Source organism: Fusarium keratoplasticum, chromosome 8 (assembly GCF_025433545.1).
Source record: "Fusarium keratoplasticum isolate Fu6.1 chromosome 8, whole genome shotgun sequence".
In the NCBI taxonomy this organism is placed as follows: Eukaryota; Fungi; Ascomycota; class Sordariomycetes; order Hypocreales; family Nectriaceae; genus Fusarium; species Fusarium keratoplasticum.
The window spans coordinates 304,780-331,224 of NC_070536.1; the positions used below are offsets into that span (position 1 = coordinate 304,780).

At 51.8% G+C, this 26,445-nt stretch overlaps 11 protein-coding genes and 1 pseudogene across 12 annotated transcripts, besides 1 other annotated feature; 4 read left to right on the plus strand and 8 right to left on the minus strand.

Moving 5' to 3' along the window:
• Position 1: 1 nt before the first annotated feature.
• NCS57_00990100 (putative formamidase) lies at positions 2–1,383 on the minus strand (the record flags this gene model as incomplete). The annotated part of the gene is made up of 4 exons (XM_053059661.1): positions 1,278–1,383; positions 507–1,237; positions 238–466; positions 2–189 (listed from the first exon to the last, which is right to left on the minus strand). Exons 1-4 carry the CDS (start codon positions 1,366–1,368, stop codon positions 2–4), a joined length of 1,239 nt encoding a protein of 412 aa, XP_052910055.1. The 5' UTR covers positions 1,369–1,383.
• A 263-nt stretch (positions 1,384–1,646) lies between these two features.
• On the plus strand, positions 1,647–2,773 carry NCS57_00990200 (uncharacterized protein; the record flags this gene model as incomplete). The annotated part of the gene is made up of 2 exons (XM_053059662.1): positions 1,647–2,530; positions 2,572–2,773. The coding sequence occupies 2 exons, from the start codon at positions 1,647–1,649 to the stop codon at positions 2,771–2,773; spliced, it is 1,086 nt and encodes a 361-aa protein (XP_052910056.1).
• An 835-nt stretch (positions 2,774–3,608) lies between these two features.
• Positions 3,609–5,168, plus strand: NCS57_00990300 (uncharacterized protein; the record flags this gene model as incomplete). Its single annotated transcript, XM_053059663.1, has 2 exons — positions 3,609–4,081; positions 4,127–5,168. The coding sequence occupies 2 exons, from the start codon at positions 3,609–3,611 to the stop codon at positions 5,166–5,168; spliced, it is 1,515 nt and encodes a 504-aa protein (XP_052910057.1).
• A 356-nt stretch (positions 5,169–5,524) lies between these two features.
• Positions 5,525–6,989, minus strand: NCS57_00990400 (N amino acid transport system protein; the record flags this gene model as incomplete). The annotated part of the gene is made up of 2 exons (XM_053059664.1): positions 5,525–5,584; positions 5,631–6,989. The coding sequence occupies 2 exons, from the start codon at positions 6,987–6,989 to the stop codon at positions 5,525–5,527; spliced, it is 1,419 nt and encodes a 472-aa protein (XP_052910058.1).
• Positions 6,990–9,635: 2,646 nt separating this feature from the next.
• Positions 9,636–10,904, minus strand: NCS57_00990500 (Arrestin-N domain-containing protein; the record flags this gene model as incomplete). Its single annotated transcript, XM_053059665.1, has 1 exon — positions 9,636–10,904. The coding sequence occupies one exon, from the start codon at positions 10,902–10,904 to the stop codon at positions 9,636–9,638; it is 1,269 nt and encodes a 422-aa protein (XP_052910059.1).
• Positions 10,905–12,038: 1,134 nt separating this feature from the next.
• On the plus strand, positions 12,039–13,388 carry NCS57_00990600 (20S-pre-rRNA D-site endonuclease NOB1; the record flags this gene model as incomplete). Its single annotated transcript, XM_053059666.1, has 1 exon — positions 12,039–13,388. The coding sequence occupies one exon, from the start codon at positions 12,039–12,041 to the stop codon at positions 13,386–13,388; it is 1,350 nt and encodes a 449-aa protein (XP_052910060.1).
• A 132-nt stretch (positions 13,389–13,520) lies between these two features.
• Positions 13,521–13,754, minus strand: NCS57_00990700 (H/ACA ribonucleoprotein complex subunit NOP10; the record flags this gene model as incomplete). The annotated part of the gene is made up of 2 exons (XM_053059667.1): positions 13,521–13,531; positions 13,580–13,754. 2 exons carry the CDS (start codon positions 13,752–13,754, stop codon positions 13,521–13,523), a joined length of 186 nt encoding a protein of 61 aa, XP_052910061.1.
• Positions 13,755–14,159: 405 nt separating this feature from the next.
• On the minus strand, positions 14,160–15,668 carry NCS57_00990800 (Adenosylmethionine decarboxylase; the record flags this gene model as incomplete). Its single annotated transcript, XM_053059668.1, has 1 exon — positions 14,160–15,668. One exon carries the CDS (start codon positions 15,666–15,668, stop codon positions 14,160–14,162), a length of 1,509 nt encoding a protein of 502 aa, XP_052910062.1.
• A 1,460-nt stretch (positions 15,669–17,128) lies between these two features.
• Positions 17,129–18,114, minus strand: NCS57_00990900 (Cytosolic Fe-S cluster assembly factor CFD1; the record flags this gene model as incomplete). The annotated part of the gene is made up of 2 exons (XM_053059669.1): positions 18,034–18,114; positions 17,129–17,989 (listed from the first exon to the last, which is right to left on the minus strand). The coding sequence occupies exons 1-2, from the start codon at positions 18,064–18,066 to the stop codon at positions 17,129–17,131; spliced, it is 894 nt and encodes a 297-aa protein (XP_052910063.1). The 5' UTR covers positions 18,067–18,114.
• An 865-nt stretch (positions 18,115–18,979) lies between these two features.
• Positions 18,980–19,988, minus strand: NCS57_00991000 (annotated as a pseudogene). The gene is made up of 4 exons: positions 19,813–19,988; positions 19,495–19,767; positions 19,296–19,439; positions 18,980–19,250 (listed from the first exon to the last, which is right to left on the minus strand).
• Positions 18,980–19,988: a sequence feature.
• A 2,849-nt stretch (positions 19,989–22,837) lies between these two features.
• Positions 22,838–24,075, plus strand: NCS57_00991100 (uncharacterized protein; the record flags this gene model as incomplete). The annotated part of the gene is made up of 2 exons (XM_053059670.1): positions 22,838–22,918; positions 22,960–24,075. The coding sequence occupies 2 exons, from the start codon at positions 22,838–22,840 to the stop codon at positions 24,073–24,075; spliced, it is 1,197 nt and encodes a 398-aa protein (XP_052910064.1).
• Positions 24,076–24,126: 51 nt separating this feature from the next.
• NCS57_00991200 (uncharacterized protein) lies at positions 24,127–25,809 on the minus strand (the record flags this gene model as incomplete). The annotated part of the gene is made up of 4 exons (XM_053059671.1): positions 24,127–24,418; positions 24,462–24,721; positions 24,764–25,124; positions 25,169–25,809. 4 exons carry the CDS (start codon positions 25,807–25,809, stop codon positions 24,127–24,129), a joined length of 1,554 nt encoding a protein of 517 aa, XP_052910065.1.
• Between the last annotated feature and the right edge of the window lie 636 nt (positions 25,810–26,445).

The window sequence follows — 26,445 nt, forward strand, 5'->3', positions numbered from 1 at the left end:
ACTAAATAGACACGGGACAAGATCCTAGGTTCCTCTTGACAGGCTCGTTCTCAATGGCAATGTCAAAGTCAAAAATATCCATCGGTATCCCCAGAGTTGTGCAGACATTTGGAATGTCAACAATCCCAGCAATCGTACCTCTCACAGGTGCACTAGACAAGAGGAGATAGATTTGTTCTCCAGAATAGCCTAAACAGTTAGAAGTTTATTCTTGGAATTATCTTGGGCAATACTCACCATATTGCTTGAGATACTCAATGGCTCGAAGACAAGACTGTCTGTATGCCACAGTTGCATCCATAAAGTGCTGCTTCCCTTGTTCATCGACAGAGAATCCCTCAAAGATGAGGTATCTGGATGGTCCGTATGAAGGTCCCATGTCTCCTGGCTTGAAAACTGGACTCTTGAGTCCTCTCGTCTTCATGCCGTTTTTGATGAGATCAAACTTGATTGTAATGATACCGGCCTAAAACGTTAGAAAAGTCTCAAAGAAGCAGGAGACTTACCATTTCAATAGCACCGCAGAAGCTAATCTCTCCGTCTCCCTGGCTAAAGTGAAGGTCTCCCACAGAAAACTTGGCTCCGGCAACGTGAACAGGCAGATACGTCGTAGAACCTCTCGAGATGTTGTTGATGTCACAGTTACCTCCATGCTCAGGACGTCCAGGGATCGTGCGAGCTCCCTCTCGAGCAATCTTCTCATACACATCACCACTAGCCTGTCCAGCGTGTGCATTCTGTGCATTCGGGGGCTGTGCAACCACCTTGTTTGGATGTGAATGAGCCATGGACGACACCAGATCAGCCTCTCGACGATTCCATTCTGCCAAAACTTCAGCAGATGGAGCACATCCCAAGATTCCAGGATGAATCAAGCCGGCAAAGCGAACCCCTGGAATGTGTCTGCTCGTACAATAGATGCCGTCAAAGTCCCAGATGGCCTTGGAAGCATTGGGATAGTGCTCTTCCAAGAAACCACCGCCATTATTCTTTGCAAACACTCCAGTAAAACCCCAAGGCGAGTGATCAAAGGGTTGGACATCCGTGATGTTGACTACTAACAAATCTCCAGGCTCACTGCCCTTGATATCAAAAGGACCAGTGAGGTAATGGATCTTTGTCAGATCAACGTCACGTACGTCATCTGCGCTGTCATTGTTCTGTATCTGGCCTCCAGTCCAGTCCAGACATTCAATCCTGACAGTCTCTCCAGGCTCAACAACGCCAATGCTTGGCACTTAAAGGTCAGCAATGCCTCTATTCGGGTCGATTCATACCTTCTGGATGCCATCGATTGTGCAGATAGGGCTGCTCCGAGGCAGGACGGTCAATAGAAACAGACTGAGCAGTACGGATCTTGCGAGACATGATGGCTTGAGTTGTGTCTGTCGAGGACCTAATGACTCTCTTTTATCTTGACAACCCAATTCCCCTCTTGATAAGCGCTGCAGGCCGTCGTGTGACTGTCCGGATAAAGAAAGTCTGCCAGGGGTGAATGCATCAAGATGATTAGCCCGCATCAAAGCGCCAGATACTACGTGCCGCAAGATGCCGATACAACCCCGACCCCGCGTTTCCATTGACGTGGGCGGACTTAAAGATTGCCCGTATCTCGGTGTAATGGGCAGGTATCATCAATCATCAACATGGAGGGCATCAAGACTTTTGCTCTGGGAGATTTTGAGCTCCAGAATGGAGTTCTCCCGAATGCTTGGATCGCTTACAAGACGTTTGGCGATCCCTCTTTGCCTGCAGTTCTTTATCCTTCATGGTTCTCTGGAGCTATCTACGACAACGAATGGCTTATTGGAGACGACAAGACATTGAATCCGGCCAAATACTTTATCATCATTCCGGCTCTGTTTGGAAACGGCCAATCCACAAGCCCATCCAATTCGGACATTAGTCCATTCCCTCAGGTCTCTTTCTACGACAATGTACGAGCTCAGCATCAGCTTGTTACCGAGGGACTCGGCATCAAACACCTCCATGCAGTTTTGGGATGGTCCATGGGAGCTGCTCAGTCTTTCCAATGGGCCACCCAGTTCCCCGACTTTATGGACGTCGTTGTTCCCTTTTGCGGGTCTGCCAGGACATCTTTGCACAATCAGGTCTTTCTCGAGGGCGTCAAGTCTGCACTCTTGGCTGCGAAGGGTACCTGTTCAGCCGGTAGTTGCAAGGACCGACTCGAGGGGTCACACTTGTCGAGAGTATGGACCGACAAGGAGAAAGAGGTTGGTCTGAAAGCATTTGGCCGAGGATACGCAGGTTGGGGTTTCTCTCAAGCATTCTACCGTCACGAACTCTTCAAGAAGCACTACAGCGCTCCCGATCTCGAGACATTCATGAGGGAATTCTGGGAGAAATGGGCCCTCAGCAAAGACCCCGAGAATCTCCTTGTCATGCTCCAAACTTGGCAGAGCGGAGACGTCAGTAAGCAAGAGCCATACAACGGCGACTTTGAAAAGGCAATGGCCAGTATCAAGGCAAAGACTCTGGTTCTCCCAAGCAAGACGGACCTCTACTTTCCGTAAGTACATACCCCCACGCAAGGCGAAGCTAACAATTCAGTCCCGAGGACTCCGAGTACGAGGTTGCCTGCATGAATCCCGAGATTGCAGAGCTCGACGTTTATCCGTCTATCTGGGGGCATTGGGCTGGAGGACCCCCGGGAAACATGGAGGATGTCAAGTGGCTTGACGAGAGATTGAGGAGAGTGTTTGGTGATTCTGTGGAAGGTCTAAGCGAGGCAACCGCTAAGGTTCAGATTTGATGTCAGATAGTTGATGTGATAGTTGAAGCATTATCAATTTGTTAGTCTCGGAATCCTTCGGTCTCGGCATCAATTGCCAATCGCCCCCGCACTTCCAGGGGTGTTATCTATCAACATGTTCATGTTCTCGTAAGGCGTAGACCCTGCATCAGATCAAGTGCATTAACCACTCGTTAATTGGACAACTTGACCAGATACAGCAGGTCGAGATACGGCGTCTCCAACATGTTGATTTAAGGCGGAGCTACTGTAGCTTGTCGAGCAAGGGCGGATGTCAAGAAAAGGCGGAGTACCCCACACACCACCACCATCAAGAACAAACAATCAAGGCGGTGTGATTGGTCACCTGGTTATCTAGATGGTGGCTGTTGCCCTCGTGACACTTGAGATCTTGTCCTCTGTACGCAATGATGAGAGCATTGTTTTGGACACGGTGTAAGAGGTTGAGTTTGACGGTAGTTACACAGAGCGACTTGCCATGATAATACAATGAATACTCTAATTTAACGACCATAATTACTGAGATAATGCAGAATACTACCTCCAGAGAACTACAGACCCATCCAATGCCCAGATACGCGGGGAACCGTTGACACGGACCTGCTCGGCACTTCAGACCCATCATGCACAAGACCACGGTCCACCTAGACTATTTCTAATAGTAATTCCAGGATTGGACATGCAGTTGTCACATTGTCCTTCAGGGTATCTTCGGGTGCGCTCAAGGCCGGAACTCTAGGTCAACTCGAGGCCGGAAGGGTTCCGGCCATTGTCTATATAGACAAAGTTTCCCGCTCACTCTAAACACATCATCAGTAACAGCAACACCGACAAAATGGCAGCAGTCAACACCCTCTTCCCCTACCTCCGCAAGGACCCCTCAGAGTTGCCCGCGGGCGAGGATCCTTTCACAATCACTACCCGCATGGGCTATCTCCCTTTTGCTCTTCCCCTCAAGAGACTTCCCTCTCAGTTTGATGCCCTCTACAACATCCTCAATGACATGCCCATTCTCAAGGAAGATGGTGCTCCTGGGTTGCTGGCTACCTTTGAGCTTGGCCCTCTCATCGACAACGGGGCTATCCCTGATCTGACTGCCGAGATTGACAAGCTCGTCATTCCTGGCACAGACAAGCGGGATATGGCTGCCATTACTGCTGCCTTCCGCGACTACAGCTTTGTCGCTTCATCATACCTCCTTGAACCATGCTGGGAGACATACTCTGCTGACCGTAACAATGGTTATGGTCTTGGCCGAAAGGTACTTCCCAAGTGCATCGCTGGACCTCTTGTCAAGTGTGCCGAAATGTGAGTACACCTTCTTTGTCCTTTGACGGCACGCTAACAAATCAGTCTTGATATCCCCGCATTCATGTCGTATGCTGCTTCATACGCCCTGTACAACTACTGGCTGGTCCATCCTGAACAGGGCCATGACGATTACGACAACATCCGCCTTGTCCGAGCCTTTGAGAAGGGTCTTGACCCCAAGTCCTCCGAGGCAGGCTTCATTCTCACTCACATCCACATGGTTGCTCAGACTGGTGGACTGATTGAAGGCGCTGTCGACCTCTTGGAAGCTGTCGAGAAGGAGCCCAAGGACGGTAGCAAAGACTCCAAGACCATCACCGCTGCCAAAGCCAGTCTTGAACTCATCCTCAGCGCCATGCAAATCATCGAGGCAAATATGGAGGGCATGTGGACTCAGTCTCTCCCCAAAGACTACATGACCTACCGAACATTCATCTACGGCATCACCAACCAGTCCATGTTCCCCAAGGGTGTTATCTACGAGGGTCAGTATGATAACAAGCCCCAGTTCTTCCGTGGAGAATCTGGAGCCAATGATGCCATCATTCCCTTGCTGGATCACATCTGCGAGATCCCCATGCCCAAAAACCCTCTTACCGATATTCTGGTTGAGTTCCGAGAGTATCGACCAAAGCCTCACCGGGCATTCCTCAAGTACGTCCGCGAGACTGCTTCTGAGCTTGGTGTGCGCAGATTCATGACTGAATCTGGAGATTTGAGTCTGGTCGTTTTGTATCTTCGCGTTCTCGACCATGTCCGAAGCTTCCGATGGAGGCACTGGATGTTTACTCGCGAGTACATCATCAAGCACACTCTTCATCCCACAGCCACAGGAGGAAGCCCAATTATCACTTGGCTTCCAAACCAGCTTGGTGCAGTCATGGATCTGATGGAGGAGGTTGCAAAGGGATCTGGTCTGTGGGCAGTCTTGGAAGAGGGGGTGTGGAACGGAGGTGGATCATTGTCTGAGGAAGACTTTATCCTTGTTAAGAAGATTATGGACAATGTGGTTACCAAGAAGGCACAGTTGAAGAAGGAGGTGGCCAAGTATTGCCAGGACCGAGGAGTAGAGTCGACTGCTTAGTGTTAGATGGACTGTCAATGTTAGCTATGGAATGCGTTGCTGTGTCATGTTGCAGCATCTGCCGATTACTCGTTCCTGTACCCCTGCATTTACATGCCGTGACCCATGTCCATCACAATCTCCGCTCCAATCGCGAGACATTTTCAAGGATCGTCAGCAAATTCTCATTGGGTGGCTTCAAATGACGTAAAGACACATGAGCTGTGGGTTCGGCAAGATCAGTGGCAACGCCGCAACGGACACGCCGGCAGGTCACGGATTTAACAGTCAGAGTCAGTCACAGAGCCATTCACAGTAATTCAGTTGGGGTCAATAAATGCATCAATTATGTACGCTAAACAAATTGGTATCATCGCTTAAGCAAGAGGAGCACATGTAAAAGCTCCACGGACATCGCCGTTACGGAACTTGATGATCTGGTCTGGTTAGCGGGGTCACTGTGAATGAGAGACAGAGACTTACAATGTCGTCAATGCTGGCATAGGTGCCGCCGACAAGAACAATCATGCCAATGATGAAAATGATTCCATTGGCAATGCTCAGAGGAAGGTTGGCCTTGGAGTACCAAGGTCCCTTGCGGATGAGCATGAACCACATGATGGCAGGGAAGTAAAAGGTGAAGCCCGAGATGAAGAGCGACGAGGAGATGGACAGAAGATCGTTGAAGAAGGGGATAGCCTCGGCAATGACCCAAGCAACGATCGTGATGATGGTGATGAGAACCAACCAAGTGATCCAACCCATCTTGGTGTTGATGAAGCGGATGACAGAGTCCTTGTACACACGGCCGTGGATATAACGGGCGACGACCGTGGTGTTGATGGAACCAGAGATGAAGATGACTGGGAGGGCGATACCAAAAGCAACCTTGGAGATGAGGTTACCAGCAGACAGAAGGGCAGGCGACTTGACCTCGGGGCCGACAAAGGCATACACGAGAGCACCAGTAAGAGTATAAATGGCAATCTCAATGAGACCGAGAGCCCAGATAGACTTGACAAAGTCGCGGGGAGTATGCATCTCATCCATAAAGCTGAACTGGCAGACAGCAAAGGAGTAGGCAAAGACAATGTTGGTGATGGCAATGAAGGCATCAGTGAAGCTCAGGTCATCCTTGGGCCAGGCAGACCAGGCGACGGAAGAGAGACCGCCGTCAGAGTCACTAGCCTTGATGCCAGTAGCGATAATGGTGATGCCGACAGCGAGGGCGATAGACACAAAGTCGATGTAACCAAGGATGGCAACCTCTGCAAAGGAAGGAGGGACAGCGACGATGAGGAGGATAATGGCAGACACAACACCAAACACCAAAGAGCAGGCGCCATTGTCGGAAAGGTTGAGAAAGGCAATGGTTCCGGTGAGACAGTGAGAGCCAACGAGGAAGATAAGCTGAAGGGAGAACATGACACCGACGAGCTCATAGCCAAACCTGCCCATCATCAATCTGCCAGCATCGGCATAGTGAGAGACTTCAGGGAAGGCCAGTTTGACCTGACCGACGATGTAGGAGGTGTAGATGGCAACCAGACCAATACCGACAGTGAGGATGGTTCCAGCAACCATACCCAGGGTGGCAAAGGCAGAGGGAAGACTGAGACATCCGAGAGCAATGGCCTCGACGATGAGGACAACGGTCAAACGCTTCCATCCAAGACGGTGGAAGTGAGCGTTACCCTCGGCGGCCTTTTGCTTCTCCATGTCACGTCTCTCCTCAAACTCGGTCATCTCGCCAATGGCGGTGTTGTCAAACATGTCCGGGACAGGCTCATGCTTGGTGTCAGACTGCGCCTGGTTGGCAGAGGGGTTGATATGGTCGGCCATGTTGAAGGGATAAAGAGTAATGATGTGAGGATGAACAATGGCAAAGAGGAGGGGGGGAGAGGCGTTATGTAGGCGAGAGTTTGGCAGAGAGAATGAGAGGAGAACCCGAGAGTGACGCCGACAAGCAAAGCATCAGTGGGTCAATATGGTCCACCAAGAGCTGACAGTCTAGAAGGTGATGACGGACGACTACAAGATCCCTGAATCCCCTCAAGCTTACATACCCCAGACCCCAAACGGTCCCCACAGACTCTCGTCCGACACGATGATGCCCTCGCGGTGCCGGATCCCGACGTATCTGTGTGGTTGTCCGAAGGTCGAAGCACATCCAGGTGGATCACCATTTAGAGCCTGGATTCGCGTTACGTTATGCGGGACCGGCATTCCCAGCACAGAGCCTCAACTCGTCTTCTGCTTGGCTGCGGGCGGGTTGCGATGTGTCACCGAAACCACCGAGGACGGGGCTTCACCACTCTCCACGGGCACGCCTGGGGAAGTCCGGCTGTGCGGCAAAATAGGGGAAACGAACGACTCGTACGGTGGGTTCCTCGTCCCCAGGTCTCCATACTCTTGTCTTGAGATTCTCCGCAGACATGAGAGATTGGGTTGAGGAGACGACTGGATCTTTTACGTACGAGCAACTGAGAGAATGCGGAGCGGACCATGTCGGGCATTTGGAGAGGAATTTCGGGGCCAAGACGGAGGGTACACGGAGGATGACCGGGAGAACCGGCGGCGTGCGTCCGATTCTTGGAGAGCCAAGACGGACCTACGACCGCTCTCTACAGTAGTCCTCCGAAAATTTTTACCGGACAGCCCGATATTCTTTGTATCTCTTCGGCCAAGGGCTCGAATTGTTCTCGAAGCAGCGCTAGCCAGGGGTGGGTACGGGGAGGAGGGTCAGTGATAGTGGGCAGTGGGACAGGGGGTGGTTATCTCTGGTTAGCGCATTGACAGTAAGCAGAATCTTGCAAGGACTGGGTGGCGAGAGTATCTTGCGTCCGTTTGTCCTGTGACTACAATACTGGACAGCCAAGAACAGTGAGACAGCCAGATAATGATTCGGCAGATGGTACGATACATACTCTCTCACAGACGCAAACCTTGCACCTTACGGAGTAACGTGCAGCTTGCAGCATTACTCGTCACTGCGTCTGAAGTGGACAGTCCCCGAGCCAAAGGGTTACCTGAGCCACTTGCGTAAACTGCGCGTTTTGCAGGGGTTACGCTGTGTTGACTCGCTGGCTACTCACGACCCGCGCAATAAACATAAGGTAATAGCCGGGTTTACGGTTCCGCAATTGCTGCTCTAGCTGCCGTCGGTCGCGCACCGAGGCTTCCAGAAGGCGTCGCACTGCAGCATCTCATGCATCCAGGCTGTTTGAGGCTGTCGGTGGTTCGGCATCCGCTGCGTCCGGCCCTACTGCGTATCTTTACCTGGTGGAGGCCTATGGAGAGCGCCCCAGGCCTTGATATCCGTCATCGAAACGCTTCCAGTTGGTCAAGCCTCTCGTATTGGCCAGACGACCCTGTGGAGCAGAGTTTACCCACCCACCATCGATCTGTGATACCATGTAATTTCTAATGGAATTGTATGAGTCGAGACACGGCTGACCCCGACTTGTTGGGTGTTTCAACACAAGGGATCCCAGCAAAGGTCGTCTGCAGACATTGGTCGTCTGCAGAGTTTGTAGATGCCCAATTGAGTCCCTGCAAACTATATTTCTCACTACTAAATCTCTTACATGGGCTCTGTGCTTGTCTAGGTTCCCCTCTCTTATGAGCTGCCTAATCTGGAGCATCTCTTGGCGAGCGTCGGAGATGACCTGCATGCCCGTGCAGGTTCCGGCAAGGTGAGAGTATTCATCTTGGCGATAAGTTGATCTCGATTGGCTGTATAACAGGAGATACAGGATAGTCCTGGATAGTGTCTGCCTGGATAGCCCAGCTCGCCTATTCTGCTACTCTTCTATCGTCTAGCGTGGCCAGATTGCGATAAAATTTCTCCGATGCTGCTATCGCCAAACTTCAGGTTCAACATCCCATATGTTGACATGGCCACGTTTGCGGTCCCATTGACTTGCAACATTTTCTTGGATGCCCAAAGTTACTTTTGGTCCGTTCAATTGACAGGTGCTCCAACTTCAAGGGCCCATATCGCTTGCATCTCGGTCAGGGTTCCTGTCTATTGAACAAATCGGCCCCGTTGACTCCCTGCTACCGGGTAGTCCTTCGAACCTCCACTGCTCACGAAGATGGATTATTCGTGGATAGCAGCGCCCATTCATGTCCACCAATCCCCAATTTTTAGCAAAACGACCGCTTCCATCGCGGAACAATTAACAGATACCATCACGACTCACTTCCCACCCTACACCTCACCTCCACGACGTCGAAATAGACATCAACACCCTGCAGCTCTCCACTCAGTCCCATTTTCACTTGGCATTATTCACAGTCTCTAAAGATTCACCTAGGTTCATGCAGAGATCGACTAATCTGGGGTAACAGACAATTCTCATTACTATTAATAACAAACCAATCAACTTTTCTATAAATGAATGCTCCCTGGTATCTTGAATCCATCGTAACTCGTTCTGTAGTCAAACCCAAGCGCCTGTAAATGATGCAAATATCAGAATAGACTCAGTCCATGACCACTTGCACCGGAACTGTCAGTTCCACCTTGGTGTCGCCCTCCAGAACCAGTCGAGCCGTGTAAACTCTGGCGATAATGCACGAGTGAAAGGTTGGGATAAACATCTTATCTGCTGTTGGCAGCTTGAACGGAACCTGAATGGTTGCAGTGTGAAAGACTGGCGACCCCTTATCAGACTGCTCCATGTCGACATTCTGCGTCCACTCCACGCTGGGCTTTGTCTTTCGCAGAGATACAGACGCGGGATATGCAAAGTTGTCGGTCTGTCCGCCTAGGTTTGGTAGACGGGTCATCGGTTGATCGCGGAACCAGGTGTGCGCTTGGATCTTGATAGAGGCTGAAGTGAACTGCGGGGGAATAACATCGGCTGCAGATGGTTCAAATGTGAGGCTGACAGGAATCGTAGATGGGCTGGCTTCGTGGCCTTCCTTGCTGAGGTGGATGGCGTCAGGCTCAGCAGCCACGGCAGAGATGCGGCCCTGAACAGCTGAAAACATGTTCTTGCGGACATTCTTTGTTCGCTCGAGAGCATACAAGTCGTCGCTCTTGGTGATGCTCAGGGGTGGCTCCTCAAAAGTCGAAGGCATCACATTGATGGGATGCGAGCTCTCAGAAATAACCACAGGACCCTGCTTGGAATTTTTCAGAACGCAAGCCCTGATGCTGTAGCTGATGCGCGCCATATCCGGAGCCAGGTCGTCCTTCTCCCAGCCTCCAACAGTCGGGGGCAAACACATGTGCTTCTCCCAGACATAATCCGACTCGACCCTGTGGATGCAGGCCTGCGAAGTGAGGTGGGCGGGAATGTTAAAGTTAAAGGCAAAAGTGTAACCCTTGCCAGCCTCAAAGACGTGGTTCGCCGGGTACTCGTCGTCATCAATGGGCATCTCCAACCGGAGGAACCGATGAGTCGTCAAGTGTGTGATATCGGGACCATCGCGGCGAGTCTCTCCTGATCCAACGAGGGAGATATCGATTCTGTCGAATTGCATGTTCCTCGAGGGTGAGATGGTGACGTTTCCAGAGACCTCAGAGTCGGTGGTGTAGACCTTGGAGTTAAAGTGGCCATTGAGAGAGACGTTGACCTCGGTCTTTTTGGCCCGGGCACGCAGGATCGAGGCCAAAGCATTAGAAGCCATTCCCCAAGGGTGAGAAGTTCCGCCGCGCTGGATACCAATGTGGTCATACTCTGGCGGCGTCATGGGCAGCTTTGTCTGAGAGTCGACAAAGGTTGGGAGGGACTTTTCAGCGATCATGGTGACGGTTTCACTGTGACTTGATGATATGAATGAAGTTGATCAGGAGAACCAGGCAGAACAACAGCACCTCTTATTATACTCTGTTGACTTGTCAACTTGTGCGCCCTGTTGTGACGCGACCCATCACGACCCATCGCATGGTTGACCCACGGGTTGACAAGTTGTAGGGCGCATGGTGACATCGGACCCCGGGAGTCATCATCGGGAGCGAATCGCAGCAAATTGATGGAGGTGGCTTACAGGTGAGATCTAGCTCTGTAAGCACCGTTAACCCGGCTTACTGGTAGCTTTTGTCCGGGGAAAATAGCATCAAAGACGATGCTTTTGACCCCAAATTCTCCAAGTCCTCCGCAGTCCCACTGTAAATATACATGTAAATATGGCGGGTCTTCGTGGATCTGCTACTTAATTTGTACGTAAAAGTCGGGTGAGGCTCAAAGACATCAAGAGCCTCGATCTCTTCTTACTGGGACATTTACCTCCCTCACACAGCTCGTCTCGATGTTCTCCCTCTGACTTCATTTCTTTCATCAGCCTCAAACCACCGTCTAGCGCATTTGTCAGACCATCGCTTACACGATCCGACTTCGGCTCCTAAAGGGCGACATTGACACCTGAGTCACCTGGCACGAATAAAACCTGGATAGAGCAAGCCACAATGAGTCGAATGAACCCTTGGAGAACCTCGTGGGGGGAATGTCCATTATTAATCCACTGAGAGCACGCCCTTCATGTCGTTGGCGCCCTTGTCAAATTTTCTAGGTCAAGTGTCAACGCCTTTTTGCTCAGCTGGTCCATGCCCCACACACCAGATTGATTGATAACGTGTTCTTGAGCATGTCAATTGTGAAATGCAAAGATATTTGACGTGATGGGTGTTGTTATTGTCGTATTAATTGACGGCAGTTGGTGACAAGGGATCGCGATCAGATCATGCAATGTTGACCCTGTATTTTATGCTGCTGCTTATGACGATTTATGAGTCTATCAAGGTGCCATAATTATGAAGAAAATGAAGAAAAGAAATTTCTTATCTAATCTTATCTTATCGCAAAAGTTTGCCCCGCGTCACCACAAAAAATATCACCAAACTACGCTGCCTTGAGGAACAGCAACACCATCAAATCCATCATGGCCTCCTCAGAAGAGCTGAAGCCCATTCACAGCCTGGTCCTTGATACCGGTCCTCTGATCAAGAACGATCCCCCTGCGAATACCCTCCGCGCCAAGGCTGAGCAGCTCTACACCCTCCCCTGCATCATCTCCGAAATCAAGGATGCAGCCACACGGTCCCGGGTAGAGACGACTCTACTGCCTTTCGTTACCCTGCGATCGCCCAAGCCAGAGAGTGTCAAGGTCATTCGTGAATTTGCGCGAAAAACAGGAGACTTGGCTGTTCTGAGCAAGCCTGATATTGAGGTGTTGGCTCTAGGGTATGAGCTGGAGATCGAGCGAAATGGAGGAGACTGGAGGTTGAGGAGTGAGCCTGGACAGAAGGGGATGAATGGAAGGCCACCAAACAAGGCGGTCGAGGGAGACAAGGAAGAGGCTAAGGAACCCGAAGCGACACTGGAGAGCGAAGTCGAAAAGTTGAATCTCGAGCAACCAACGGCCGAAGAAAAGTCAGAGGAGAAGTCAGAGACTACGCCTGCGACCGAGCCAGAGGTTGAGAAGCAGCCAGAAGCGACTGACCAACCCGAGGTCGAGAAGCAAGAGAGCGAGAAACAGCCCGAGCCAGTTGAGCAACAGACAGAGGCCGACAAGCAAGAGCCCGTCGAGCAAGAGTCCGAGCAACAGCCAGCCGAAGACACACAACCCTCCGAAGACGATTCCGATGCCTCCGACGACGAGGGCGGCTGGATCACTCCCTCCAACCTCAAGAAGAAACAAGCCGCAACCTCTGGCTCTACCCCCTCTGCCCCCGTCCAAAAGACCCTCCAGGCTGCCGTCCTCACCTCCGACTACGCCATGCAAAACGTCGCCCTCCGCATGGGCCTCAACCTCGTCGCACCGTCGCTCGCCCGCATCACCCACCTCAAGAACTGGGTCCTCCGCTGCCACGGCTGCTTCAAGATCACAAAGGACATGTCCCGCCAGTTCTGTCCCTCTTGCGGTCAGCCTACGCTCATGCGTGCTAGCTGCTCTACAGATCAGTTCGGCAACTTTACAATCCACCTCAAGAAGAACTTTCAGTGGAACAACCGTGGCAACGTCTACAGCGTTCCCAAGCCCGTCCACGGCTCTGCAAATGGTCGTCTACCAAAGAACGCAGGAGGAAAAAACAACTGGGGTAACAGTCTCATCCTTTCAGAGGATCAAAAGGAGTTTACAAGGGCATCGGATGATCAGCGCCGCCAGCGAAAGAAGGATATTATGGACCAGGATTATCTCCCTGACCTCCTGAGCGGTCACAGATCTGGAGGAAACGGCAAGATTCGCGTGGGAGCAGGACGCAACGTAAACTCGAAGCGAAAGCACTAGAATTGAATTGAATGAATCAAGTATAACTCGATCGCGTCTATCGCAGGACTCGGCCGCTCTCCATTGTCGTCTAGAGGCGCACTCAACTCGCACTTTTGTCCCAAACGCCGTACCGTAACGCCATGCCGTTGTCTATTCCTCCTCTGCAGGTTGTTAGCTGAGCTACAGCCTATGAGACTTCTGATACTCACTCTGCTGGGTCAGGAGGAGCTCGAATCGCCGCTTGAGGGTGACGCGCTGTCGCGACCACTTGTCGTCGGGGGAGAAGCGCGCAGGGTGCGCAGACTTGGTGACCTGGCCGTGGGCAACCTTCTTGAGGGTGTACAGGCGGTTGCCGTTGGCGTCGAGGGTGTACATGAGATGCATTTTGGCGGTTGTTGTGAATTGGCTGTGGTGCTGCTGTTTGCTGGTGCAGGCTGAAGAATTGTAGAAAATTTTGGCTTGGATCTGTGGTCACGTGCAAGGCTGAGCTCGGACCAGCGGTCAAGACGTTGCGAGGAGGGTCATCATAAAAAGCATCAAAATAGCACCAGAAATGCAGTTAAAATACGGTTAAAATGCAGTATAATTCGACTTCAATTGGGTCACATGGTGTTACTGTTCCATTGAATTCATGGCATCAATTCACAATTGGTTTACATATCCCAGGGTCATATCAGGCGCAGCAGTCAAAGCAATACATTCATACTATCTCGTCCAAGGTCCAAGGCCCAATCCAAGCCGATAAGGGACGTATAAAGTTGGTTATAAACAATACAAAAACACAAACATTTACTTGAGAGTAGGGCTAGCAGGCTCACCAACTCGCGCATTCTTAGTGCCGGCCCATCCCTCCCGTTCGTAGAAGCGAAAGACGAGATCGTAGTCCTCGAAGTCGTGGACAATACGATCAATGCGTCGGTATCCCCGGACAGGATCAACCAGACGGTTGGCTGCCCATCCCTTGGTGTCATCGTCACCCATACCATAGGGGTTGTGAGCCTGAGCCTTAGCCTCAAACAGGGTCACGCTGAAGCGACCAGGCTTGAAAATGTTTACAACCTGCTCAATGATCTCGGTCGTGGTTCGTCCGCTCTGACCACCAGGGACGTTGGTCTCGAACGAGGCAAAGGAGCAGTGAGGCTCAGGGGTGACGTGGACGGTAAAGTAATGCTCAGACTTGGCCCCTTCAGCCTGAGGAGGAACAACTCCGTTGGCAGAAAAACCACAAGGGCTGAAGAGGTAGGCATCGACACGCGCATCAGGGTAGTCGGTGGTCGGGTAGACACTGGAGAGGCCGCAGCTCTCCGACACGACAGTTCCCAGAGCGTGGCCCTCGGTCGTCAGAGCCTCGGTAGAGTCGAGCATGGGTTCCTCATCCCCGTTGCAGAAGACGTCCACTTCGTCAACTGGATCAAGCCCGCCCAGGCTGTTGATGGCCTGTCTGCGGGCATCCTGGGCCTCTGCAGCCAACTTGTCGCTAGCGACCGCACTCGCGTGCGACAAGTAGAACTGCTTGGCATTCTCAGGATCGAGGTCCGTCATGAGGATTTCGAGCGTCTCGTCGTGATGACCGCTGGGGCCAGTACCAAACGATGTCCCGACGGGGATCTTGGCCAGAGGACCATTGACCTCGGACTCGGGGGTCCTCGGGGGAGTCAAGGCCTGCTGGTTCGGAGACGTGAGGTACAGGTACCAGTGGTCACCGTTCATCTTGCCCACCATATAGGCACTTCCACCGTCAAACATGTCGTCGAGGTACTTGACCTCCTGCTTCCAGCTGCGATGGGGTCCCTGCTGCTTCTCGGGGAACAAAAAGTTCTTGCGACTGTAAAAGACGCGGTAGGGAGTGGCAGCAGCACGGATATCGTTGACAGAGCTGGCATTGTGGAACGGGAACCCGTACTTGGCCGCAATGTGAAGCATGCGCTGGAGTCCCAGGAGAAGAGTCGTGGTGCCGCATGTCTTGAGAATGATCTTGTGAGGAAAGACAAACATGCTAGACTCGGACAAGAGGTAGGCATCCATGTTGTCAGAGTCAAGCACAGAGAGAACCTTGCAGTTGACCATGTCGAGCATTGGGACCCAGGTATCAGCAGGAACAGCCTTTAGGCCATTGGCGGGAGCAGTTGGGGGCAGAGAAGTCGGGCTGGGGGCGAACCAGACTTCAAGAAGCTTCTCGGGGCCCTCGAAAGCATTGGTCGAGTCGAGGTCGGCGGCCACATCATGGTTGATGGTCAGATGGGGAGTGGCCGAGGCCGGCGAGAAGGTACAGTTGTTGGGAACCGAAGAGGGAAACATCCTGTGGACTGGATGAACTCAAGGTACCGATTGTTCTTTGCCCAGATGGCAGAGTCCGCGGAGCACTAGCTGCCGCTCAAACAGACTATGCGGCGTCTGTTTGAGAGAGTAGGCCCACAGGTACGGGGACTTGTCAGATGCTGGCGGAGCCAGCAGCAATCGGTCGAGTTATGGGTAGGCTAACGTCTCTCGAGGGGACGTTAAGGAGGGCGGAAGCAAACGGTGTGGTGGAAGTTTTGTGACGGAATGGTGGGTGTGGGATGCGACTCGGTCGGATCGAATCGGGTTTGGGATGTCGACGTTTGTCGACTGCTATGTCTGTGTAGGGGGTGCTATCGGGGCCTGGAGTCGTGGTTAGAGAGAGAAGTTATCACGAACTTGACGAAAACTTACTTGGAAGGTCGCGAGAAGAGGAAGCGCAGAAGATCCGTCGGCCGCATAGAAGCCCAGAGAAGAATACCGGAGAAGTGTTGTGACGGTCGATTACGGCCGTCGAGTGTCTTTTGGACTAGAGATTATATGCGTTTATTCGACATTGAAGTGTTGATGGTTTTGATGGAAGCAGACGGTCGCGTGAGGTCTTGCTGAAGTGCTGGACGTGGAGAAATTGCCACGAGAGCACAAGAGTTCAAAGTTGATAGAGACAAGAGCACAAATCTCGATGGAAGACAGAGTTTTGATGTACCAAGTCGGTGAGAGAATTTTGGGTCTTGATCGAGGGGCTGGTGGGTTGTTTTGTGAGGAAGCAAAATTTCAAGGTGTGCTAAGGTCTCCGGGAGGCGGTGCGTAGGTGGCCAGGGTCAAGGCTCGGTAAGTTGGCGCTGGAAGCAACTGCGGGAGGGTTCCCCGGGGGGAGTCCCCGGGTTCCGGGGCTTCACTGGTGGCTGTGGTTGGACATTTTCAGTGGATGCTGCAGTGAATGGCTGCCGGCCTGACCATTACTGGCTGTTGTCTGGTGATGCCCAACCAGCCAGGTTTGAATCAGCCAGGTTTTCAACCTTGGCCACCCACACTGTCTCTTTTCGTTCAGGGCTGGGCTTCCACGGCCGACTTCGACTGGCTTCTGGGAAAAAATCTGTGGGGCAGGGCCAAATCCTTGCATTTGGCCACAATTTATTTCGTCATCTCTATTTCAGGTGCCGTCTCTATTGGCCTGAGGGCTCGTTCTCCGTCTCGGTGATGCTGCCGCCTGCCGCCTTGTACCTGACGCCGGGTTCCAGCAGAGAGGTACCGTGAACTCGTGTCGTCTCGGAACCAAATGTCGCGCATGCAGGTCGGAACGATGATGACCCCTTGATGATGTGTCCCAGACTCGCTTGCCGACCCGTAATATTGCTGACCTGGCGTGACAACATGCAGAGCGTGGTGCAAAACTGGCGACGGCCCGAGAAAGGGGCGTAGTTGTGGACCACCAGACCATCCGTTGCTTGGCTGCTAGGGCATGACACATTGGATCCAGCTCAGGTCTGCGCGTTGCTGGCATTGGCCCTCACCTTGTCAGTGATTGCTTCGAAAACATGGAACAGTGAGCAATCCTGGTATTTATCAACCAAGCTCTCCCCTTCCCCCTGGGGAGTGGACAAGTCTTTTCCGTTGACCGTGGTCCCTGAGGGATATGTTGGTCGTCTTCCCTCCTCGACGAGTGTGATGAACTGAGCGTCCATGGGTACTGATCCTAGGAATGGAACGTTGAACTCTTCGGCCATGGATTTTCCGCCTCCCGATCCAAAGATATCGGTGCATTCTGAGCAGTGTGGGCAGACGTAACCGCTCATGTTCTCGACGACTCCAAGGACACGGATGCCTGTCTTGGTGCAAAAGTTGAGTTCCTTGCGAACGTCTGCTGTAGCAACGGCTTGGGGAGTTGTCACGACGACTGCGCCCGCGACCTGTCCTGGTCTGGCATCTCTCTGCAGTGTCTCGGCTAGCGAGATGTGTTCGTCGCTTGTTCCGGGCGGCGTGTCAATCAGTAGGTAGTCTGTCTCGTCCCATAGCACGTCCTTGAGGAATTGTCGGATCATGGCCGTCTTCTTGGGACCTCTCCAGACAACGGCATCGCCTCTCTTTGGGAGGAGAAACCCTAGACTCATGGCATGGAGACTGCCTAGACCTTTAGACTCGTCGGCTTCGTGCACGAGCACCGGAGCCCATCCACCAGGGACCTGGGTGACCTTGGATGCTTCGATGGAGAGCATGCGGGGAATGGATGGCCCTGTGAGATCAACATCGAGGATACCGACAGAGTGACCAGAAGAAGCGAGAGATAGAGCGAGCTGGGTAGTGACAGAGGACTTGCCGACTCCGCCCTTGCCCGAGAGGACCTAGATGGTCAGTGGAATGCGGCAGGTGTAGGGTAGAGACGCACCAGGACGATGTTCTTGACCTTGTCGAGGCTCATGATGATGCTTGAGGCAGACAAACGGCAGAGTCGCGATGCTGAGTCGAGATTTGATGGTGTTGATTAGAAAGCTGCTTCTTTACTAAGCCTCGGGATGGATTGGCCGATCGGAGTACGGTGCGAATTCGGAGAGTGAGGGGGAGGGGTAACTGACGATGTCATAGTGGATGCAGGCACGGTGCACAGTGTGTGCATACAGTACGCATAAAACCGCTTCAATGCATCTGCATTATCAGGTCACTTTATGTCTTATGCCTGCCACGAACTCTTGCATGGATTGCTGGTATTATTATCTTATTGACTGGGATGCTGTAGTCGCACTTGCTTATCTGCATAGAGCGTTCATCTCCCTGCATAGCTCACCTAATCTCATAGCTTACGGTATCACCGTTATCTCGTACTTCACATCAGCCTCAAAGCTCAGCCTGTCGCAAACGATTATTTACTAGGGTAACGTATACTATGGGTATCTATCTAAAAGCACTTTTCCGTACCGACCAGTCCCAAGCCTGCCCGACCTCGGAGTGCCGCCTCCAGGGCCCATGCCCATCCGCCGCCATGCCAGTGATGTCCCCCAAAGAGATGAAAAATACAGAATTAGAAGAGAAGAAAGCGCTGACCAAGGAAATGTCCATCTGACGAGTGCCCGTGGGCGATACAAAATACATGTGAACAGTTAAAAGAAATCGAGTGCCACCAGTGCCTCTCCAGCCTTGGCTGTACGCCTTGCTGGGCTCGGCTTGGTCACGTCGCGACGTAGTGTGTGCTCATCGTGACTCTGTAGTAGGCCTGACGAGCACGAGGTGCAACGAGTAAACTCGGATCCTCTCTCAGTCTGGGCTGTGCCGTGGTAACGCCACGAGTCGGTAGTTGTGTGGTAGTGTTGTCAATCTGTTGTCTGACGCTGAGGCTTCTAGGGGGTTTCCTTGCGGCAGCTCGGGGCTACCGAAGGTGCAACTGTAGCAGGAGAATCCATCAAGAATTGCACAGACTCTCGCTTGCAAATGATGATGGGTCGCTTCTCAGCACAGTAACCAAGAAGCTGTGCGTGCTCTGGGAGAGTCTCGGGAACAGAGTTGATGAAGCGGACGATTGGGCCCCCGTCAAACGTGAGCCCAACCACTTCTCCCTTGTAGTCATTGTCAGAGTCAGACTCTTCATCGGGGTTGACCGAGATGGTGTTACTGTCTGTGTTAGTTGAGCCTCGTATCGATGATCATGGTGCTTACGCTTGACTCATGGGAGGACCAATGTCAAAGTCCATCTTGTTGCGCTGAAGCTTCTTCTTAACACGCTTCTTGGTGCAATCGTGGAACAGGTGGAGGACACCGGCGATAACAAGCACCGGAGTACCGAGAGCAAGAGCCCATGGTCTGGATGGTTGGATGGTTAGCTGGATCAATCTGGGGATGCTTTCGAGGGACTTACGGATGGCGTCGGCCTCTAAGTGAGTGAGCAAGGGCAAGGATGATGCCCATCATGGCGATAAGAGATCCAACTTGGATCATTGTCCAGGTGGACCAGTAGAGGGAGATGAGATCTTCTCCATCACAGAACTGGAGAGCAAGGATGGAGTAGGCTTCCATGACGACGATGACGGTCGAGACCGAGACACAGCCAAGACACATAAAGATGGATTGTCGTAGACGTTTCGTTCGAAGTCCGGGGTTGTGGGCAAGTTTTTCGAGTGCTGCTTGACCTCTGTTACCTGTTAGAAAGATACAAACAATCAAACACAAGGCATACCTGATGTAGGTCCATGATGCCACAAACAAGACCAAAAGATTGGACACAAACATGACCCAGTAGATAATCTTGAACTGCCATCTCACCATGTGCGAGGCGAACTGAGCATACTTCTCGCACAACTCCTGGTTAGGAGCCTCTCGTGTGAATAGGGAAGACATGGTTATCGATGATGAGTCTGGGTCTGGATGGTCTGGACCGCATAGGGCGCATCCCCAGATCTAAATAGCTGGCGAGATGAAAGACATGGGGCAGTGCAGAGAAGCTACAGTGAATCCATTGTGCCATGGGCGTACAGACCCCCGCCAGACGACACGCAATGCCGGGAGCGTATGTCGTCGCCAAGAGCCCAAGGCGACGATCACCCTTGCGGTTTCGTCTTGGGCTCAGGGAGAAGTGGAACTTGGCGCTGATTGTGTCTCTTGATTGTTCAGACTTTCCACGGTGAGCTCTCGCATCCCGGTTCGGCCCCGGCAGCTCACCGCAGCCGGAAGAGGTTCCCGTCGGTAAATGAGGCTCTGTGCTTTTTGTGCCAGGGTGAGTTGGGCAATGATAGTTAAAATTCCATCAGGCTTCGACCACGAGGGGGCAGCAAGGTTGTGATTGGCCGTGCCTGGGCTCCAGGAGGTTTGAGATCTGAGATTATGTGGTTGCACGAGAGATCGGGCACCAGTCAATCTCGCAGCGCCGCTAAGCTTTGTTTGCGCCAAGGATGACTGCCGGGGTGCCCTTGCGCCAAGATAAGAGGCGATATTGCCAGTCGTACCTATTGAGGCAGTGAGAGAGGGTGAGACGCACGGGAGACCAGATACGTGCCGTGCCAAGCCGGGGAAGAGCTCATCCCCTGTCGAATCTCGGCCGGGGGCTCTGGTCAGATCCGTTAAGGAGTCGTCCCAGGCGTTCGGTTAAGCCCAGTAATTAAACCATGCCCATGGGTCAAGTGCATGGACGTTTTATAGGCTTGAAAAAACGACAGAAAATTCTATACCCTGAATAAAACACTGCAAATCGAACCATGGCATGGCTACACGGGCCGTTGGGCACAATTGTGACTCTCGACCTGTTGGCTTCCCTGCATGCGGCATGTGGTAGGACAGGGATTCCTATTCGGAGGCCGCCAAGAGACGGACTGTGACTGTTTGCTCTTCAGTGAGACAGTGCACAAACATGCATACAGTAAGATGCATCCAGTACAGTATCTGGACGATCAGCCAAGACTCAAGCCTCACCCGTGTGGATCTCGGTACTTGGCCGCCAACAAGCTGAGTGATCTGCAGCCTTATACACGCCGTCTTTTACTGGCCACTGACTCGATCCTACTGCTAAGCCCCTCGATTACGACTCATCGCGTCCTGTTTCACCACATCTTGGCTTGGCTGACTGTGAATGTTGAATCTCAACTCTTATCGCCAAGCTCTACACAGGAATGTACAACCTGACGCGTCATTGGTTGAAGCAAAGGATCACAGATACAAACGGAAGCTCCAGGCTAGCTGCATCCTCTACCAAGCGACGGTTGGACGGTGGACCTCGAGTTAAGCCTATTTACAACCTTAATGGCTGTATCACCGACAGCTTCACGGCATGTTCGGTCAAATTCTTGCAAATTCGCAAGCTCTACGTCATTCTGCGGATAGTCGTCAAGAAACCCCAGTCTTATCGTGATCGTCGCGAGATCCATTATTTCATGGGGAATTCCCCAGCCAAGCCTCGTAATAGTCTGTAGAGTTGTCGATCGCCGGATAGACACAGATAGCGTCAGTATTGGTCGAAATTGGTTGAGGTGGCTGTGTTTAGGAGATTGAATCACACGCGCCGTCTGAGACAGTTGACAAGAGCAATGATTAAGCTTATCTTGACCGCCAGGAGATCCAATCACGAGGGTCGATCCCCATGTGCGTTTGTCTATCGCTCGTAGTACGACTGCGGGCGTGATAACGTCATCTGGAGTCCGAGTCACTCAGAGGAGGATCTGCTGGTATCCGTATGACGCGCAATTCGGGTTCCACAGACGGATAGAGTCTCGGTTGCGAGTTGAGTAATCTGTTCATTACCGAATCTGGTCTGGGGATGGATCGAGGATCGAGGGGATCGAGGATTGTGGAGGATGTGGAGGATGCGGAGATGGAGAGGCGGAGATGGAGAGACGGAGGACAGAGAATCCGGAGGAGACGTGGAACGTCAACTGCCGAGCCAACAGGGTGCTCACTTCTATTGAAATTTCATTCCATCTCACAGTTCATCTGGTCTAGGTTAGTTGAGAATGTCACTGAACGACTGGCCTCATTGTTGGCTGCATGCTCTCTTACCCTAAATGCATTGACAGAGTGGCTTGAGACAAGAGCTTGAACCGTCATTGTTAGGGAGCAGGTGCTAAATGCATGCATTCTGGTTCGCTCCTCTTATCCATTGACATTGTTGACCGTCTTTTCGTCAGCTGACTAGCAACTCTGTCTAGATAATCAAGCTGAAAGCTTGTGGCCACTTGTCATCTACCAAGTTTCTGTCACTTGTCAACTTGGACTTTACTGGTCTGGAATGGTCTGAGCATTATTTAAAGCCCAACAACGGATCCTGAGGCCTTTGAGGCCCAAGGGCCACAAAATCGATCAAGCAGAAATCACACAAAAATCATTCGAGATAAGGCCATCTATTTATCAAATACCAAAGTTGAGGCCAGCCTGACTTATCACGGCGAAAAGAGAAAACAATTGACATGTGAAACCCATGCATCAAGCTGACATGTGCTGAAACCAAATCCACCACTCAGGCTGACGCGTCTACCCGGCTAGTTCTCATCCGGTTTTAGCTGTCGGGTTCTCAACTCCCCGAGGGTCCATTCATCCGTCCGGGCCAATAGACATCCCGGCAGCTTCATTCGATAGGCTGGCGGCAGAACGTTGCACCGGCGGTTTGACCAGGGTTTGTGGCTGTGTAGTCGAAACGTTGAAGCCTCCGTGTCGAGAATCAGATAAAAGAGATGTGATGGGCGATGGAAAAGAAAAATCAGTAGACAAACGCAAATATGGAGCCGTTACTGAAGACCAAGAGAACAGCTCATGAGGCAGACAAGTCAATATCTTCTCGGTTTATTGACCTCGTCAAGGTAAGATCCATGTCAGTTGCACGGCCCAACTAACAAATTAGTTCTTATCAACCCTCAAATCAGATCTAGATCTCGCCAATGTCACTGCTCCGCCTTTCTTCTTGGCCCCCTCTTCAGTTGTCGAAAACCCCGGCAGCTGGGCCCAACGCCCATCAATATTTACAGCCGCTGCAGTCGAGCCAGATCCAGCTAGGCGCAGTCTATCAATACTGCAAATGTTCCTGGCTGGCCTACGGAACCAACTCTACGTCGGAGGTGCCCCAAATGTTAGCATCAAGAAGCCCCTGAATGCATTCCTTGGAGAATTGTTTCTTGCATCATGGACCGACTCAGATAGCACGGTTAGACTGGTTGTCGAGCAGGTTAGTCATCATCCACCGATCACGGCAATGCACATTGCCAGCAAGGAGCATGGCATAAGAGCAGATGGATACGGAAGGGTTGAAATGACGTTCAACGGCAACATCAACATCAAACAAATCGGTCACGCGATAATCCACATTGACAAGTTTGACGAGGACTACTTGGTACCGTTGCCAAATGTACTTGTCCGCGGCTTTCTATCGGCCTGTCTTTATCCTGAAATCATCGGCACATACAGCATCGTTTCGAGTTCTGGATACGTGTCAGAAATCAACTTTTCCGGCACAGGCTTCTTTCGAGGAAAGAGAAACTATTTCGAGGCACGAGTCTACCACAAAGACAAGCCCAAAAAGTCATGTTTCAAGTTGTCGGGAATCTGGAGTGATGGTTGGAAGATAACTGATGGCGACGGGAAACTGCTGGAATCCTACGACGCCTCAGCCGTCCCTGTACCGATCAGCATCGATCCTCTCGAGGAACAAGACCACCGGGAGTCCCGGAACGCATGGAAGGACGTTATATCGGCTCTTGAGCGAGGCAACTATCGAGCAGCGTCTGCAGCAAAGAATGACATCGAGGAGGCGCAACGACAAAAGAGAAGAGAAGAGGCCAGACAGGGAAAGACATGGAAACCTTTGCTCTTCAGCAGCATCCCTGGAGACGAGCATCACATCTTTCACCGTCTGGCGGAGGGCACAAATTGGCAACTACTAGCGGACCAAACCAAAGGCGTATGGAGGATCGACGAACCGGGGAGTGGCTTGGCAGATGTAGTCGCGGAACGAGTTAGATAAGGTTGCCCGGCCATTAGACCTCTATAATGACTTTACGAATGAACTCCGCACTCAAGCCTCATGACTCGCAACGTAGGCCAGCTCAGCTATTTTCTTGGCAGCAATTTCCCGTCCCTCCCCACCGGCATGGATCTTTTCAGCTAGTTTCTTGGCCTTTTCCCGCATAGATAAGCTTGCTTCTCCGCTGTCGAGCACCTTGAGTAGGGACTGGCTTAGATGATCGACAGTCCAGTCGGGGTTGGTACCTCGGCATGCCCAGACTCCGACCCCGATGTTTTCAGCTAGGGCAGCGTATCCGTATAGGTCGGCCCACAGGGGAATAATGATATGGGGAACTCCAGCACTGCGGGGGTTAGCAGGTGACGTCTCTGGGGGCTTAGACATACTAGATGGCTTCGTTGTAGCAGTTGGCTCCTCCGTGGTGGACCGAGGCTGCAATGTATCCTGAAGAAAGGAGAGAGGTTGGATCAACGGTGAGCCACTTTTCCATCTTAAGTCGACCGCTGTCAAGATGAGGCTTCAGTTGCGCAAAGATGTCGTCCGAGTAGTCTCCGTGCTTGTTAAACTTCCACAGCACCTGCACGTTTGTCTTGTCGAGCAGAGTTGCTAGGGCTTCTCCCATTATGGAAGCCTGTGTTTCTGACCACTACTTTTGTTAGAATAGTCTGCCCGTGGGGGATCTACTTACAGAAACTGAGCTTCCTAGGTTGACCAATAGGGTTGGTGCCTTCTTCAGCCACTCGACCAACTTGGGGTCCTGCTCCTCGGCTGGGGCAGCTGAAACTACGATTGGTCCAGCAAGAGTGACATTGGGCGGGATATAATCGACCGGAATAGTAGCTCCCTCTGTCGTCATGCTGATCCAAGGTGCATCCTGTCGATAAATGGAAAAGAAGTTGATGGGATCCTTGAGACCCTTTTCTCGGAGAATCTTGCGCTTGGCACTGAGACCAGGAGTCATGACGACACTGTAGATGAATTTCATGTTGAGGTAGATGTTCTCAGGAAGATTCCTCCAAGGCACAGGGAAATCAAAGCCCGATGACATGCTGCAACAGTTAGAAGCGTGACAGGGACAATGTGAGCCACTCACGCTGGATATTTCCAAAACATGCTTCCGTAAGGCTGATCACCCAGAAAGTTATCGACAACAGAGTTAGGACTGATGATGGCATGCAGGCGGTTCATGTCACGAGCCGCATCTATGCCAGGTCGAAACAGTGTATCCAGTACGACAACCGCAGGGTCAACGTCTTCAATGATGGCTTGCATCTCTTGATACAGTGAGAAATGGTCCTCTGCCGACCACGGAGAGATCCATAGCTGCATATCCTCGCATAGATGATCAATGCCAGCCATACCCGGCGGATGAGGGATGTTGTCAAGTGACTTGCCAACCTGCTGTATCGAATCGGCGTACGAGGGTCCACTAAGCTTGTGAAACACGACACCTCGGGACTCGGGATTGTGTTTTCGTGCAAAATGCGAGATTCTCTCTAGCTTGCTCGCAATCTTGGAGAAGGAAGCAAAATGAACCTCGATATCCGGGTGCTTCTCGAGTAATGCTGACGCCGTAGCGATGTGCACGTTGGATAGGCCATGTTCCTCGTTAACCAGAAACAGAGCCGTCTTATTCCGGCCTTGAATGGGTGTCGGACGCTGCGGGGAGTCCTGAGCAAAGAGCAGGGCCAACGCTGCGATCAGCAACGAGCCTAGAAGAAGCCGTTTGAACATCTTGATGATTATGATGAGGGATTTTGAAAGATCACAGACCATAAGCTGAGGAAGAAGCGAAAGTAAGATGTGATTACTAAATGGGGGTTTTGTAACGCGACAGGGGTTCGTGATCCTTTGGGTCGCACTCTCTCGCACCGACCACGCGGATTAGTTTCCGTGTTATTGGGTTGTCCCCACCGCTTCTTTGAGAGATTAGTTTCCGCATTTGGCATCTTACGAGTGGGATCAAAGGCTAGTCCTGTGCTGAGCAGTTTACCGATTGGAGCTGCGATAGAGCCGAATCTCTTGGACTGGTTCAATTCATCACTAAATCACTGTCTCTCGGGAGTCTCGGCCACTTGATGGAGCAGTGATTATCGTCAACCACTGGAACCCACCTTGATGGAAAGGATGAGCCCTCGTTTGGAGAGGGTATAAAGAGTCACTATTATCGGACAGGAGATGACTTCAACAATGATTAAATGCTCCTGGGCCTTTCAGGACGAATGAATAATTATTTGGTATCCTGGATAACCTTGGGGTTAGGATAACATACCAGTGCAAGCCTCTGATTAAAACAGGCTGATAGGGACCTTCAGTGACATATGCCAGGGTCTCTAAGTCCTGACAACTTGGTAAAGGCTTTCACAGGGC